The 18,482-nt window shown below is 38.3% G+C and overlaps 1 protein-coding gene across 1 annotated transcript in view; it reads right to left on the bottom strand.

Moving 5' to 3' along the window:
• The window catches only part of snap91a (synaptosome associated protein 91a), an 82,195-nt gene that overhangs the window by 35,253 nt on the left and 28,460 nt on the right, over positions 1-18,482 (bottom strand). The window contains 4 exon segments of the mRNA XM_069178598.1: positions 80-173; positions 1,031-1,133; positions 2,817-2,892; positions 16,816-16,958. Of these exon segments, the coding sequence (XP_069034699.1) occupies positions 80-173; positions 1,031-1,133; positions 2,817-2,892; positions 16,816-16,958 (416 nt within the window).

The raw sequence follows: 18,482 nt of genomic DNA, 5'->3' as shown, positions 1-18,482 counted from the left end.
TTTGATTTAAGTTATAACAAGTTATGAATTTCTATCATAATCTTTCCAATTCTTAAACAATTCTGAATTCCTGACTTACATCAAATTCTAGCAGTGCATCAATTTGTCCTTGTAAAATCGGCATTCCTTTTAAAAGTTTCTCTGGAGTCATAGTTCTCATAACGCCATCAGCACTGCAAGACAGACAAGAAAAAGAAGTAAAAAAGCCGTCTGGATTAAAAACATTTATGTTTTTGTCTCACACATGTTAGGCAGCAATCATACTGCTAGGAATTAAAATAAAACACGGGTATGAAACAAATCCCTTGATTTAAATTTGATGCGTCTAACTATAACTTTAACACCATTTTATTCACTTTAATTATTCTGTTTATTCTGCCTTTCTAATTGCTTCCCCACAGCATCTAGAAAATTAAACAAAAATCAACAATCAACATCTTTTTAGCCTTTTACACTACTGTTTTTTTGTCCTAATAAACACCCCTGCAGCACTCCACTAATTACATCACCCAAAATAAAGCTCACTTATTATTTGTACTGTTTTCTATTCATTAACCAGTTCTCAATCCAAATACACATATTACCTTGAGTGCCTTGCAATATAAGAATTAATATTTTATGAGGAACTTTATCAAAAACCTTCTGAAAATTCAAATACATGTATACCATATTTTAGAACTACACCGATTGTTGTTTGTTCAAAGAACTCTTAACATGTACATGTTAAATTAGACCTTTTCCCATAACCTTACGTGTAACAGAAGTAAACTTTGGTCTAGAATTAATTGGTTCTGTTTTCTCATTCTTTAATGTAAGGGTGTTACATTAGCAATTTTCTAGTTGGTGAATATTAACCCCGGAAGAGTTTTTTTTGGTTCAGAGTAGGAAAAAATACTATGTGCACTATAAGTACAGTATACAGAGGAAGTGAACCTCAATACTGAATTATCACCTAATAAAAATCAAGTGTGCGAATTATACAAAGGTTTGTTAAGGCTGGCAGCTGAAAAGAAGCAATACTCTGGCTTACCCCTTTTTTACTCTGGCAAAGTCAAATGCCATCTGTCGGTATGAAAATGCCTTCTCATTCAAATATCTGCTGTAGCGTCTGATGAATGTTGACATATCATACCCTAAAAGAAAACAGATACCATTACCAATCAAAGCCCCATTCACTTTCATGCTTCTTAGCAGACTGATTCAAAATAAATGTAATTATGAACCCAACAAAACACTGGTTGGTATTTTCATTAATGTAAATATAAATGTGAGATAATTCTGAATTCTGTTACTCTGAATAATTAACTAAATTAATTTACAAGAATAGTCTGGTGTACAGCTACTCCATCTTTGGCAGGCAAAATGAAAGCTTCAGTTTTAAAGGGCTCTTCCATAATAGCTGGAAATGAGGCATATCTGTAATGCTGAATTTAGTCACACAAGATTGAAGTTACAGATTAATCAATGATGCAGATTTTGACTAAATGTATTTGTCCACAGCAAGCTTATTTATTTCATGCTGTAAAGATTTATTTAAATTATTTAAAGGGGAAATAATGCTGCTGTTATACAACTGTACCTTGAGATCTTAAGCATTTTGTACGTCAGTAGTGTACTTTTCTTTTCTGATGTCTAAAATGTCTGCCATCAGAAGAACCATAATTTCATCAACTACATACAGTATATTTCATGGCTCTCATAAATCTACAGAGAGGAAGACCTGCAGGTGACAGAATACAAATATGAAATCAATGAAACAAATGCTATGATTTACTGCAGAAAAAAAGGCTTCAGCAGATGATTTTTTAACAGGATCTTTCCTCTGCAGCTACATAGATTGCCAAAAGAAAAATTAGAATATAAGATGCTTTCAAATGTTTCATTCACATAGCTTCACATTGGAAGGCAAACATTATTAAACACAATGATCACTATATTTTTACTCAACAAGATACTGGATGCCATCATAAGTATTACACAAAACAAGCCTTTTAAACCTCAAATATGTTAATGAGGGGATTTTTCTCCCCTAATTATGAACTGATGAATTGAACATAACGTGCAATTGTTTGAAAGCCATTAACATCAGTTTGCTAAGAACAGTTACAGTAAGGTTTTATAACAAAGAAGGGGCATTCATAATGCCTAAATATTTGATGAAGTCTATACAGAACCATTACATTAAATCATTTCTTGATGTTGCAGTGCACGTGACTACAAAGATCCATAAATTATATTGACGTTGCTATGACAACATAAACTGTCCACAACATCTCCTCAATATACTGGGTATTGTACCAAAACCATCCGTTAGACTTTGGGAGTAATTTGCAGATTCTTTCATATCAAGCAGTTTCTTCCCCTTCTCGAGAACTCAGTGCGAGTCAAATCAAATCAAATTAATTGAGTGGATGACATCATCGTATTTGCCTGTTATTTCTTACTTGTTAAATTTCCTGTCCTGTCTGCAAATATAATGGTTTCAACAGCTGAAGCATAGACAATAAAAAAAGACATACCGAACATGCAAAACAGGACATTATTTATATAGCCAGGCATTAAAAACTCCTCACCAGTGGAAAATGATATCGGTTCCAATATGCTCTTGCTGTGTTAATGCTTCTCAGGACATAAGAATATAATGGGGAATACATGACCTCTTTAAGTGATGGCAATTAGATGAAATGGGAATTTGCTGTATTATTGAAATATAGGCCTAATATACATCAAACAAATCAATCATCTTAAAGGCTAGATGGGACCATTAAGCAAAGTTTACAATTAAACCCATATAGGGAAAGACAAAGTTATCTTACCATGGGAACCACTTTTGTCCAAAAAATTACTGAGGTTAAACAGTGTGTTCCTAGAAGCCAAGTACTGGATAAATCTCTGCCAGAAAGAAAGAACAAGGTTAGTTCACACTTATAATGATATACAGTAGACAGTAATTTAAAACGTGAACAAAACAATATTGTAAACATGTGAAAACATTTATTACAGGGATTGTTTCTTTTAATTGTTTTTTTTTATAATGAAATAATATAGCATAGGGCTGATTTATAGCAACATAATCAAAGACTGGGGGACCCTACTGAGTGCTGTCTTGAAAGAATATCTGTTTCCCAGACTGCAGGCATTTAACGCATTCATTTAGGCTGCAAAGTATTAATATAAAACATAAGCTGCTCTTCATGATTATGATGAACAGAATACAATTTTCTATTCAGTTTTGACAGAATGGTTGAAATAAATATAACAAATGCAGAAGGTAATAATGAGACCACAGGGTGGTCCTGTACTATACATACAATACACAGCAGGTGATTATTAGAAGCATTTAAAATGTTAAAACTCACACCTTCTGATTTCCTCTGAATTACATTTTTAACATTTCTATGTAGTGGAGGGTATAAATACTTGTGTAGTTCAACCGAAACTTTGTGTTTCTTTTCTTTTCAGCATGGAATAAACCTTTACTTGTTCCTTCATAAATACTTGTGTTTTTGAATATTCTGAAAATATATTGTTATAAATGGGGGTTATAAAAATGGAGAGAATCAGAAAATGACAGAACGGAATAGTCAATATGTAAAACACTTAATCATAACTCCCAACTTGTAAGGATTTCTCCAAGAATATACCCTAGCAGTTGGTTCCAATTATACCTCTATGCTCTGCTGTTTTTTATCCTACACTTTTGACACACTTAATCATTTACCCAGAAATGAATATGAAAACTAGAAGATAATTTTGATCAGTGTTTCTCACACCCAGCACAACTAAGTAAACATCCCTTGGTTTGAAGCTCTAGGAAGTGGAGATATTGACAAGAGTTAGGTGTTACCCGTTGTGTCTACATTCTTAGAGACACCTCCATTGTCGGCTGCCTCAGACTGTAACAACATTTCTCTAATACTTACAATAGTTTAACAGTTGCTTTTTTTAAAATACAAATGCAATATGTAGTGTAGAGTATTTTAATTTGACAGTGAAATAAGGAAACCATACCACAATGCTAAGCAACAGGGAGATGGAAAGAATATATCTACGATGTGTGCTAATGGTTAATCGTGCAACAGAAAACGAAGGCAAATATGGTGAGAAAACTTTGCTAAAATAAAGAGAACACTGTACAGTGTAACGTCTGCAAGGAAAAGCAAAACCTAGCACAAATTAACAAGTTTAATGTTTAATCACTGTACATACAGTATAAATATCCACGCACTTGGATCACAAAAAAACAAACAAATCTGTTGGAACAAGTCGATGTCACTGCATAGCATGTCATCTTGACTAAAATTCAAGCCTAATTACAAACATGATCATGAAGCATACATGACCTATCAGTTTTGTGCTTATGGAATATGCTAAACCAGAATATGTTATCAGACCACAACTAAAGAATTTAAATGTAGAGTGTGCTGTTGCTGTTTGCAGCATTCAATAATGAGTCAAGTGCAACAATCTTTTCCCATTTTATAGACGAATGGAAAACTGCTAAGTACTGTTTTTCATACTTGTGGCAGTACCATAAAGATACACAGCAGTGCTGGAGGTCACAACTGAAACATGGCGTCTTCATGGGCAAAATCACTGCCTGTGTCCAAGACAATGCAATCCGCATGGTTTTAACAGACTATCTTTCTTGGTTGGGCATCCCATGTGTGTTCTGCACATACTTTGGAGCCTGTTGTTGGAGCAGCCAACTTGTATCACATTTTCACCACAGTGTGTCTTGCAACTCAGGCCTTGGAGCTGAAACAGTAGCAACAGCAGCTACCTGATCACTGACTTCCATAGCATGGTTGCACACAAAGGAATTCAATCCAGGTCAAGTCTCTTTGTGGAGGACATTTTCAGTGCTGCTGTCTGAAAGCGTAAGAGAAAGCTTAGAGAAGCCCCAACACTGGACCTGAGGTTGCTGGACCAGCTCCTGCTGGTACTTTATACCACTCCTTGAAAGGTGCTACAACTCAGCTTAGCAATGAAAATAATCATCTCATCATCATCAGTGCACCTTATTACTGCCACCTTGCTATGAAAATACCCGATGATGGAGCCAGGCGTCACAGATTAAAACTGCCGACTCTTTGAGGCGCACAGAACCTCACGAACGCAAACGTCGGGAGAAGCGGCCTTCATCGCAACTTTTTTGGACCCTCGGCACAAACGCCTTCAGTTTACCGTTCGCCGCGCCGGTGAGGCTGCTCCGTGTGGTGAGGAATGCGACAAGGATCACAGCACGCAGTTTGAAAAATACGCACCTGACTCGCGCGGGTATGCTGCCTTTTCCAGATCTAGCGTGCGCAGTGGGCACAGAAGGAAGAGCGGTATAGAAATCTAGCACATCTAGCCAACACCTGTCTGTGCTACCCAGCTATGTGCCTGCAGAGAGTGGTTTTCGGCGGTGGGACTTCTGAACAGACTGCGCTGTCAGCTTGCTCATCTTAGCAAACACGATCTAATTTCAATACGAAATTAAAAGAACAAGCGGTCCATTGCCAATCTGAACACTCAGAAGGAGCGCATGTATTTTTTTCCTTGAGATCTGCTACTACTCCTTGTGAACTGGCTAATGAAAAAAGACTTCTAGAATCCAGATTATAGGTGTGTCTCTCCCTTAAGTTATTACAGACCACATTTTCTGCTTTGGACTTTAGTGCTTTATGGGATTTGCTAAAAGATGCTAAGATGCCATTAATTTTTATTATTGTTCAGTTTATGTGGCATATGCACAAGTGCCATGAAATGCTTATTTGTGTGCTCCAACACAAAGACATTAAAAGAATCATTAAAGGAATCAAAAACATAAATACAGAACAGCAACAACAACAAGGTAATTAACATACCACTTAAAAAGAAGTCAGACAAGCAGTGTGAGAAGAAAAATAAACATCAGTGGGAGCCAGGGGTAGGGGTAGAGCTCAGTAATCTGACAGCTTGTGGGAAGAAACTGTCTCTGAATCTGGAAGTTTGTGCCTTTGTGCTCCTATAACTCTTACCAGACGGAAGGGGGGGAAAGTGAGAAACCAGGATGATTTAATCATGTTTTATTTTAACATTGACAGCTGCTTGCACTATTATAGGATCAGAATGTAATTCTAATCAAAGTGCTAGTATCCAAATACTATTCTAACTTAGTTACTGTAGAATATTTGAATACTAAATTCTTCTAAAGTTTCCTTCTTTTCCCCTTTCTGGCAGCTCATGCTCACAGAATGCCATACCTCAGACTAACTAAACTATAGCCATTATTTTGTTTCAATACTTTTTGAAGCTTAATGTCAACCAAACTCAACCCAGATAAGAGTAGTTGAAAAAAAAAAAATAAAAACCAGGCTGATGCCAAGGCTGAGAGAGGTGTTAAGCAACACAAATCCCAAAAACACCTCTTGATCGAAGCAGGACAGCATCTCTGTGACGGGGAGAGCTGGTCTCCATACCCGTCAAGTCCAGTGTAATGGCTGAATGGTACTCCAGCCACACCCTCTGCACAGTGACATGCTGGCCTATTGGCTTATTTGTTTTTTTTTTTCAAATTGATGATGCCAAGGCTCTGTCAGCACAGGCCAGGTGCAGAAGACTGGGCTGTGGCTCAGGTGGAGCTGCATGACTTCTGCTTGAGATCGAGCTGGCCATGTGATTCCTATCTGATGCTGATGACATGTTTACCCCACTCAGGCACTAGGAACATGGGAGTACCAGTGACACCTTCGCCACATGCACAGTAGCAATGTTTTAAAAATGCCTTCAATGTCCCTCTCCCACTGGCATTGCAATATTAGCTGGAAAAATATTTTTTCTGACATTTTAAAATAATTCGTTTTAAAATGTACAGTGATATACAGAGGGGATCAGTTCAGTATAGCTTAAAATGTGCACATACAGTAAACCAGTCACCTCTGCTTCCAGCTTTTAAAGAAATACATGAGGATGTACCACACGTGCGGATATGAAACACCCTTCTGTAGGTGCAGTCTATAAATAGGAGAGCAGTGCACTTCATTTTGACTACTGGAGCAGTGTTTTATGCTGAATGTCATTCTAGTAAACCTTAGCAATTCACGCATCTAAAACACATAAATGTCCAGACTTAACTGAATGCGAGGAACATCCACTTAATTCTTTAAGGAAGCTCTAAAGAACATGCCATCAATGAACCTTTGCACAGCCATTATAGTAATGCAGTAAGCAGTAAAAGCCAAGAGTCCGAATCTGAACACTTGACTTAATTATAATATGGAATACAAGCAAATTTCTCATTTGCAAAAGGTAACATACTGTATGCCAAAATCCATTCCTAATTTTATTTTCTAACAATTTTTGAGTTTTTTTTAAATCTACACCCAATTTAGATCTGCCAGCAGATCCCTTACTCAGGGAGATCAAGGAAAATAAATCTACGTGAACTCCCTGCCACGCTCACCTTCATGACTCTCAACACAGGAACCCAAGCAGTGTACAGCAGGTTCAGCAGTAATTGGAGGAGGCACATCAAGCCTGCCGCCACCTGATAAATCCCAACACACTCATGGCAACGCCCGGCCTACTGTACACCACCACTTGGGGAATGTCTGTCACAGTCAGCTAGTGACGTGTCCCAGGCCCAAACCTTTAACACCTAAACATCACAGCTCAATGTGCTTTGACCAACTGAACCACTCGGGAGGCCCAACTCGGAACATTCCAGAAACACCAGCTGTAGCTGTGAATATCTCCAATATCTGAGGATTTCGAAACCAAAAGATACAGTGCACAGAACAACAGAGATAAGAAGGCTGGCAGGGTGAGGAAAGCAACTTCCACTCAAGCTGCTTAAAGGCTTGTTGTACAAAGTCAACAAGTCACATCACAATCCGCTACACTGGTTTATTCCTTATTCCTGCCATGTGTTCTAAGTAAATAACTCTGAATATCTAAAAAGAAAAAGAAAGTTTGCAATAAATACAGTTTAGAAAAGGGAAGAAAAAGTCTGTACTGTGTTTTTCTTTTGAATCATTTTTGCTGTTCAGAGCAGAACTCGTCATGGTTTATAAAGCACTCAGACTTGGAAATTGCTGAACTGCTACCAGCAAGATATTAGAGCACCGCAGATCATTGCTGTCACAGCAAATTCAACTTGTATAAAATACATTTAATAAGATAACTCATGTCCACCAATTCCAACATTCTTTATTAACCATTTTGATTTAAGATTTTTGACCCAATCCAGTGGCAAGGGTATCTGGTCAATTTACCATTAAGATAAATATTCAAAGTACATCAAAATACTTCAGAGGTCCACTTAAATCTGAAAATGTAGCTTCTACGCCAAGCACATGCACATTTTCAAAACTTTCTCATTTGTTAAAGGTAACATCTACTCTATACCAAAATCCATTGCTAAACCATAAGACATTTCTTATTTAAGCAAATGTTTAAAAGAGCATTCCAAAAGACAGACTTCGTGGTCTTATACAGCAGAACACAACATGAATTGTGCTGTGGGTCACCTCATGGTTCAAACCGATTGCATGACATTTTGAACATTTGATGTGTTAAAAATATGCTGGAAACTTCACAGGGACCTCAGAGCGAGCCCTAGGTTGTTATTTTGTGTTCATGTTAATTAATAAAACATGGGGAATGTGACGGAAAGGCCTGCTACATGGCCATTGCCAGGTGTTTTAGACCTCTTGCAGATAAGCTGGCTACTGCAATTTCTGGCAGCGCAGCCAGATACCACAATAAAAGCAGCTGAGCCAACACCATAATTGCCAAGAAGGCTGAGCTGTTCCTGGCAGAAGCTGCTAAAGCTGACAGAATGGCAGAGACCACTGAGTCATGCAGAAAAGCATCTTGGTATGGAACCAGCAAAAATGACAAATTGAGCTCATCTAACCAAAAACCTGCAAGATGGATAATATCTCTCATGATTTACAAGCAAAAGACATTCAAGCGGTGAAGGATGCAAAACATTTCCATTAATATATTACCCATGGAAACATTAAAAAATTAGGAACCTTTGAAGTTCGCAGAACTGAAATTAGATCTATAGTTCCTCGGAAAAACACACTCCAATGTTGCAGCTTTCTGATGAAGCCATTACCAATCATGTGGCCGGCACAGTACTTTAGACTGGAAAACTGTGTCATAAATACCCCTTTTGTTAAATGTGTTACCCTTTAAAACTTGAAAAGGTCGACATATGAATATTAGTGTTTACAAAAGTAATTTTCATTTTTCCTTTTGAATAGGGTTCACGACAAAGTTATTCAAGCTTTTCCTTATGTGGGAGCCATGTGACACAAGCGGCAGAATCAGAACAAAAATGCTGGGCTTCATGTCATTTATTCAATAACCCCCCCCAAAAAAATATATATATACTTTTGCACAAACCTTTCAATGTCCTTACGGGGGATGGGGTCTTAGCTAATAAGTGTGTTTGTAGGGTGAGGAAAATGAGTGAAAAAGAACGTGAAAGATCTTTCTGGGGAAAAGACAATGACACACTACAGCATAGAGAACCCCTATGGACTCCCTGGTACCGCAGACCAGCAAAGACATTTCAGTGACCCTGAACAATGCCCTTGAGAAGAAACTGGAGTCATTATCTATGTCACATACTGTACATAAAATAGTAAGGAAACTGGGGCACAAAGAGAAGAGAATAACAGAAGGTGGACAGAGACTCGTGAATATTGGGAATATTACTACTGTATAACCCCTGTATAAAGTCTCAAGCCCCATGTCTTGAATCAAGACCAAAACATGGTGACTTATACCTAGCCTTAAACCAGAAACCTATTTTAAACACAGTGTGTTGCATCACTATATGAGAAGTAGTTTGAAAGTCAATCTCTGATGTCACTTAAAGAAATACGCATTTCCTTTGAAGTCAAGTTAAACCACTTAAGATTACACATTCATTTTTTTAACTTTTCTTTTACTGATTCCGAAATCATTTGGATTTCCCATAGAAATGCAGCTGAGAATCTACTAATTTCCTTAAAAATCGAATTCACAATTCTTTTGACATTTATAGCTCTATCGAAATATTAAGTCCTATTTGAAAGTATTATGAGCGGCAGTAAGCAGCCATATCACCCTGTAGGTCTCAACTGACTACCCTCCTGAAGCTCAGCAGGTGTGAGCCTGGTCAGTACCTGGATGGGAGACCTCCTGGGAAAAACTAAGGTTGCTGCTGGAAGAGGTGTTAGTGTGACCAGCTGGGGGAGCCCACCTTGCAGTCTGTGTGTGTCCTAATTCCCCAGTATAGTAGCGGGGACACTTTACTGTAGTGGGCACCGTCTTTTGGATGAGACATTAAACCGAGGTCTTGACTCTCAGTGGTCATTAAAGATCCTCGGGCAGTTCTCGATAAGAGGAGGGAGTTATCCTGGTGTCCGGGACAGATTTCCCCCCTTCCAAACTGTCCCCATGTCTGATTGGGTTGCACTTGCCCTGCGATGGACTGGCGCCCCATCCAGGGCGTACCCTGCCTTGCGCTCGTTGCTTGCTGGGTAGGCTGCGGCTTCCCGCGACACCGTATGGTATAAAGCGATTTGGCAAATGACATGACATGAGTGCCAGCAAAATTTGCAAACTTTTCGGGATGGTGAATCATTTTACAAGATAAAACACATCAATTACAAGACAGTGCTACAGAAATTTACAACCACATGCTCAATTTTCAGAACTTGCAGTGAAGGAAGACCAGAAACCAAAACCTGTATTTGCAATTTGGAAATGGAACAACGAGAGATATGAAAGTATATTAAATCAATTAACAACATATTAACAATATATTGCATCCACATGTGCAAGCTTACCCAGCTTCTGTTGCACGATAACCACCATTCTTCATTGATAAAATGTTTACAAGGTTTTGCCCAGTCTTTTGGTTGGGGATAGTATTTTTTTATGAATGTTGTGTAAGTATACATTTGTTAAAAGGAAGCAGGTACAATCTTTGGAAAAGGTTGAATTGCAAAGGTTATTTTTTTCATTCCAGCAGATTGGAGGAGGAGCAGATTTCATTGCAGAGATATAGGCAGAATAAGAACTGAGGCCTTGCTATGGAGGTCCCACAGACAGGCCCCCATACATCTTAGTACTGTATGGGCCCAATTTTAACTTGAGTTCTTCTTGAAACTGAACTCTGGCCTGGTTTAGATTTGGGGTTGGGAATATGAATAGAATTTAACTAAAATTAATTAAAGTTATTTAGTTGATGATGGCTCAACAGTAGCAACAACACAAAGGCTTCAAAAGAAAAACCAAAAGCGAGCAGCTTGAGAAGGCAAAATAATTAAAAAGAATTAAAATTGTTCAAATTTAAAAACTGAAGATGTTGAGTGTGAAGCCTGTATTAACTTTGGCTCACCGCTCCCCATCACATGAGTGGAACCCAGTCAGAGTAATAATTCGCAACACCAGCAAGCTCCAGCAACTCCACGGGCAGTAAGCTGGAGTCAGATGCTGTTTATCCGACCGAAATATGACATTTTACTGAAATAGAACAGATGGACAAGTAAAGCGGTATATCATATCAAACGTCAGTTGAAACCCCCTGGCCTTTTCTGTGAGGCATCATCCAAGGCAATCACTGTTGTCTGACTTTGAGGATGAGCTACTTTATGTTATTATGGTATTGCTGGTGTGATGTCAAGAGAGGGTGTCCATAAAAATACAGAATTTGCCTGAGATAGCCAGGTTCTGCCACGGACCCGATCCCAACATGAAAATTTAAGAAGAGGATGGATTTCTACCTTACTCATAGTAGGGGTGTCGCTATTCTGGAGAATAAAAAATTACAGTAACTGTGGAATTCATGCCAAATCTGATCCTGGAAGATGGTTTGTGTTCATGCAAGTGGTTTTGCATAGAGAGAGGATTACCATCTCCATACTCACTCAATGTAAATCATTGCTCTGTCACAATACAGAAGCTTTAATTTGTATAATCGCTGAAAGGAGCTATGTGGCACTCGTTAAATACTTCAGTTAGGGGATGTACATTTATTCTCTTCCCTATAATATATACTGAGCGTAAGTTTACTTTCTGCAAGATTGAATCTGAAATGTGGTATTGGGCCAGTTTTCATATTTGATCATGCTCTGTTTTTTTCACTATTCTAACATCAGTTCCTATCCCTCTTTCAAAGAACTGATTCTACAAAAGATCAGCTCTGTCTCACCCAGAAGTTTCTGTAAAGTCTCAAGTAGAAATGCTTTAATTTACGCATGAGATTGTCAGAATTGATACAAACCTTCTATATAATGGCTATGCTCACATAAACAAGCAGCATATTTCAATTTTTATATTTAAGATGTCTGCTGACAAATAACTAATTTACCTTTAAAAGGTTTTCTGTTTGAGCATTTGAGGTTGGAATAAAAATACTGCATGGAAAAGGGTGTGTAAGTATCAGTGGTAATCCAGAAACATTTTAAAACTTTTACAGGATCTGAATTCTTTTGCAAGGCACTGTATTACTACATATTAAATAACTGATGTCTCCTTAAGAGGCTTTTTACTGTCCAGAAAGAAGAACAATGTGCTTAGAGAACAAATTAATTTGAAATTACAACTGCTATTGGCAAGGGCTAAATTAGTAGTAGTCAGAAAGGCCCTCAATACATTGATTTTCCATCTAGACAAAAATGTATGAATATAAAGATAAATCTAGACACACTTTAGCAAATGTAATCATGCTGGTTCATGCTCCATTGCCTGTATCAAGGAACATGACATTGTTATACCGACATCATCTAAAATGTTGTGTTGTATAACCTCTTCATCATCACAAGCATCCAAATATAAATAAACATAATACAGCTTCTTATAGCAGATGATGCAAAACAGGTAACATCATGCATTAAAGTGCCTTAATCCTATTTCATCTACAGTGCCTTCAGAAAGTATTCACCCCCTTGAATTTTTTCACATTTTGTTTCTGTTACACCCCCTCCAAATTTTTACACATTTAAAGATTTTTTTCTCCCTTAAATAACACAATAAATTCAACACATTTATGAATCAAAAATATTTTTTATTCAAGAACATTTGTTTCTCCAGAATGAAAAAGTTTTATGTCTTGCTTACAAAAGTATTCACCCTCCACCCCAGTCAATACTTTTTACATAGTCCTTTAGCAGCAATTACAGCCGTGAGTCTTCCTGGGTATGTCTGTAAGAGCTTTGCACATTTAGATTGTGGAATTTATGTCCATTCATTAATGTAAATTTGCTCCAACTCTGCCAAATAAGACAGAAAGTGTCAGTTGATAGCAATTTTCAGGTCATACCACAGATTTTCAATTGGATACAAGTCTGGCTGGGCCATTCCAGAATATTAACCTTCTTTTTTTCAAGCCATTCCTTGATAGTTTTTGCCTTGTGCTTAGGGTCATTGTCCTGCTGGAAAATGAACCTTCGCCCTAAATGCAGATCTCTGGCTGACTGGAACAGGTTCTCCTCAAGGATTTCCCTTTATTTGGCTCCATCCATGTTGCCCTTGATGGCAACAAGCTTTCCAGTTCCTCCTGCTGAAAAGCAACCCCAGAGTATGATGCTACCACCACCATGCTTGATGGCAGGGATGGTGTAACCTGGGTGTTGGGCTGTATTCGGTTTGCGCCAAACATAGCGCTTTGTGCCAAACATAGAGCTTTGCTTTCAGGCAAAATAGCTCAACTTTAGTCTAATCATACCGCAAAATTTTCTTCTAAAAGGTTTCAGGTTTTGTCACATGGCTTCCAGCAAACTCCAGGCGTGACTTAAAGTTGGCCTTTCTCTGAAGTGGCTTCTTTCTAGCCACTCTCCAAAAGAGGCCAAATCTGTGAAGTACTGAAGAGATTGTTGATGTCTGGACAGTTTCTCCCATTTCAACAAAAGAGCTCTGCAACTCTGTCAGTGTTGTAGCTGGCCTCTTGGTCACTTCTCCGACAACTTCCCTTCTTGTCAATTTGGTAGGATGGCCAGATCTTAGTAGTGTTTGGGTTGTGCCATGTTTTTTCCATTTTTTTACAATGGACTTCACGGTGCTCCTAGCAAGGTTCAAAGCTTTGCCAATCTTTTTATAACCTTCTCCAGCTTTTTTCCTCCTAACAACTTCATCTCGAATTTCCACGGGCAGCTCCTTGGGTCTTCATGACAGCAGGACCGATCTGATCTGCTGTATTAGTTGTGAGACCTCACAGCTGAACACAGGTGTACCTTGTTAACATATTTAGTGTGATATCTCTCAAGATAATTTAATACCTCACCCAATTTAAGTTGTTAATACAAAGGGGGCAAATACTTATCAATTAAGTTATTTTTCAGATTTTTATTTTTTAAATAATTCTGAAGACATCTAAATACTTTATTTCATTTTAACATTAAAGAGAATTACTTCTACCGGGGTGGAAAAAAAATCATTTTTAAATATGCTTTAATTTGACTTTGCAACACAGCAGAACAAGACACTGCAATCCAGCAAGGCAACAGGCCCGAAGAAATAGATAAGGAACCTTTGGATGCTGGACACCCTTATTATCAACATTTTTTATTTATTAAAAATTAATAAACTGTCTTAGTTAAGACATCTAGTGTTTGGTTTTACAAAAGAATACAATAAAAAAGTCTGTGCAAAATAATTCACTAAAAAGATCTGTACGTATCCAAAACTATACTTTATATATACCAGGCCTGACTGCTATTGTACAGAACAGGCTATCTTAGATTAATATTACAATTCATCTAATATTATTCAGTATTCTGAAATGAAGAAACTAGAAGTAACAGTTTTCTTTACTGTTTCTTTACAGTTTTCTTTAAGTGCAAAGAAGGTATTTGACTACATTTAGTATAGTGATCTACATAAAGCGTTTTCTATTTGTTTGAAGATGCATTTAAGTGAAAAAGACTACTAAATTGTGTTCATTATGTGATACACCCTCCAGTCTCTCTGCAGAAAACAGGGGTACCATCTGTCCCCTCTGTCGTTTGCCCTGGTTATGAACTCACTGGCTGAAACAATCAGAAGTAACCCAAGGGTGTCAGGAACACAAACTAAATCTAAATGACTGTACATAAACCATTGTTTCATGCAGATGACGTGTCGCTATTGTTGAAAAATCCAAGTACTGCTGTTCCTGTGGTTATCAGAGTTATTGTTTAATTTAGTGCCTTTAAGAATACTAAACCAATGGTAAATCAGTCCCCAGCTCCTGCTGCTAGGTTTTAGAAAAAGTATTGCTTTCTGATTTTCCTTTCACGGGGAGATTTTTTTGAGGTTTATTAGGGAGCTATTCTTTTATTGGCCTTGTGTCCAATTCGTACCACAAAGGGTTTTAAGAAAAAGGAAGTATCTGCTATGCACGCACCAATATTTTGGAATGTGGTGCTAAAAGGTCATTTCAGCATTTACAAACTAGCTCCAATATTTCCCAGGAGATGTTGTATCTGGTAATATGAAGTTGTATCAGTCCTGCCATAAAGCCTGTGGCCCCAATGCCATGAAGAGATTAATCACTGAATCCCTATAAGGAAAAACATAAACCCGATTTACAATGCCCTCCTTGCTTTTGGACAGGTAAATGCCAAGAAACGTCAAGAAATGATGAAATGTACAAGAAATGATGTGTAGAGATATCTTCCTAAATGCTCAAAGGAGTCTCTTGCTCAAACAGAACTAATGATACACAATTAAGCCAATTCTTAGATTTAAATGAATTCACAGACCTAAATGAAAACTTCAAAAAACATCTTGCATAGATGAATACAGGTGAAGTTTTCATTTTCATGTGGTCCAAGATCCCAAGATGAAATAATTCTGGATGACAAACTGAATATCAGAATTCTACTTGAGTGTTTATTATTTTTGAGTACACCATATTATTTACAGTCTTGCAATGCTGGAAAGATGTTATCACTTTCAGATGTTTCACCACACACCCTGAAACGACAACAGTAAATTGCTCCAGGGCTCCAGGCAAAGTCCTACACTGACAGGCCGGAGACTAAAAAAGTATTCAAAATCCTCAAAGACACTGATAACCCAGCACATGTCTTCAGAATAAACAGTGAAACACAGACCAAATAAGATAAAATCACTTTATTAGCCATATACAATTTCTTGTATTAGGAACTTGTCTTTTTTCACGTACCCCAACTTGCTCTCAATGAGACACAGGCAGGGAGTCAGAGAACAGGGTCAGACATTTATACGGCGCCCCTGGAGCAGTTGGGGTGAAGGGCCCCTTGCTCAAGGGCCCAACAGAGTAGGATTCCTATGCTAGCCGTGGGATACGAACCGTCAACCTCCAAGCCACAGGCGGCGAGCCTTAGCCCCAGAGACATCCACTACCCCGAATGACACAGGTGAAAACTACAGTATGTGGAAGTTCATTTAAAACCCAGAACAGGAACTTCTTTACCCAAAGTGTTCCGAGAGTATCTATAATATATCACATTTATGCATACTCAGCTAGTAGCTCAAATTATACCTTAATTTGTATATATGTATAATGAGATACTAGCTACAAAAAGAGATACTAACTACAAAAAGCACCAGCTAAGCTAAGCCGAATGGTCTCCTCTGTGTTTGATGATCACAATGTATTTCCAGTCCTTCTCCAATGATTGACATACACTGATGTATTTTGATTAAGAAATTGGATATTTTAGTCTGGAGCCTGTAGTCACCATTTTGAGTCCTAGACTCAACATCCCTGCTTCAAGGAATGTGAAGTCTACCAGAGAACTAGATATGAACATACAAGCAACATGCAGCCCATTTCCCTGGGTGTAACTGGCTGTAAGCACTTCACAGCACGCAGTAGCTTACCTCATTGCCGTGGACCATCAGGTGATGTGTGGTGACCAAGGCTTTGAACACAACCACCCAGCTGCTGTTCGTTGCCCTCTCAAACAGCGTGTCTGCCATCTGGGGGATGTTCACGTTTGTCTCATTGGTGGCCTGGATCAAGTCTGCAAGGGAAAACACGGGTTTTGCCTCGGAAGGTGTTTTACAAACCTCTCACTTTTTATCATGCGGTGGTACAGTACTACGACTGCACGTCTGTGAATAAAGTGCACTGGGTGTGACAGGGACAGAACTGTGATTCGTGGCCTCAAGCACCTTGTAAGAGTGATATTTTCAGATAAACGTGCCAGAGTTGAATCAAGGGATTAACATAGCCCCGAATTAAGACATCACTGAATACCTAAAGATGCTGCACCAGTAAATCTCTTCAACTCCATGTCCGGAAGTATGTCTCATTGGAAATCTGGCTTTTCATGAGAACTAGCAGCTGACAAAAATTGCAAATACCATAAATTCATTTATGACTAACGAATAAGCAAGGTCCACTCCTTTTCACATGAAATGTAACAAATATGGCTTAAAATATCTGTTCAAGTAAGCTCAATTTTCAATGAGATTACATTCGCTTAGAAAAGCAGCTAACTGGATATTTCTTCGTCTTTTCCCCTAAAGATGAAATTATTCACAGTTATTATCACGTTTGTTTTAACTGAGATACTGGGTAACGCCAGCTATGAAAAAAATATTATCAAAGCCAAAATTCTGTTACAGAAATATGCTAAAGCTCTCTGAGACACTGCAGCAGACAACTCAGTCTTTCAAAAGAAGAAAGTATGAGGTGGCTCTTTGCATTTCCTTGTTTAAGGGATAGGACAGAAAACTGGGACATCAAATGATTAAAAGGCCTACGTTTAGGAATCAGCCAAACCACAGGTGTACATTGAATTGCAATTCAGTTTTCCACAAAGTGTATTTACACCAAATACTTTAATATCTTATCTAAAAAGTATTAAAGTACATAGGACTAATAACCTTTCTTATCAGCAGGTTAGTGGAGTCGCCATTGGCACCAGGATGGGACCCAGCTTTGCCAATATTTTTGTTGGCTGGGTAAAAGAATGCTTCTTTGCTTCCTATACTGGCTTTGCCCTTGACCTTTACAAGCGATACACCGATTACGGTGTCGGTGATGCTACATGCTCTAATGATCAGCCTCCATCAATTCACTTACTCTCACACGTCCCTCAAATATACAGTTAACATATCTTTCACCACTCTTCCGTTTCTAGACAAATTTATCTATTAACTATTCACGACTCTCCACCTCTGTCTATTACAAACCCACAGATTCACACTGCTATCTCCTGTACAGCTCTTTTCACCCCACTCACACCAAAAACACTCTCCTTTTTTCCACAGTTCCTCAGGATACGTCAACTCTGCAGTGACGACATGGATTTCCAGAACCAAGCACTCAAAATGTATTCTTTTTTCATCAACAGAGCATACCCCACCCACATTATCGACAGTGCCCTCACCTGGGCCAAAAACAGCCCTCGGATCATCAACTTGACCAAGAACTCCCGGTCTCACAACCGTATTCCTCTGGTGCTTCCCTACCACTCTAACTCACTTTCTATCCCCAGGACCATTATTAACAACTACTCCATTTTACAGGGCGATACCTC

Source organism: Lepisosteus oculatus, chromosome 2 (genome assembly GCF_040954835.1).
Source record: "Lepisosteus oculatus isolate fLepOcu1 chromosome 2, fLepOcu1.hap2, whole genome shotgun sequence".
NCBI lineage: Eukaryota > Metazoa > Chordata > Actinopteri > Semionotiformes > Lepisosteidae > Lepisosteus > Lepisosteus oculatus.
The sequence above is the reverse complement of the archived record's forward strand: the minus strand, read 5'-3'. Positions and strand labels throughout refer to the sequence as shown.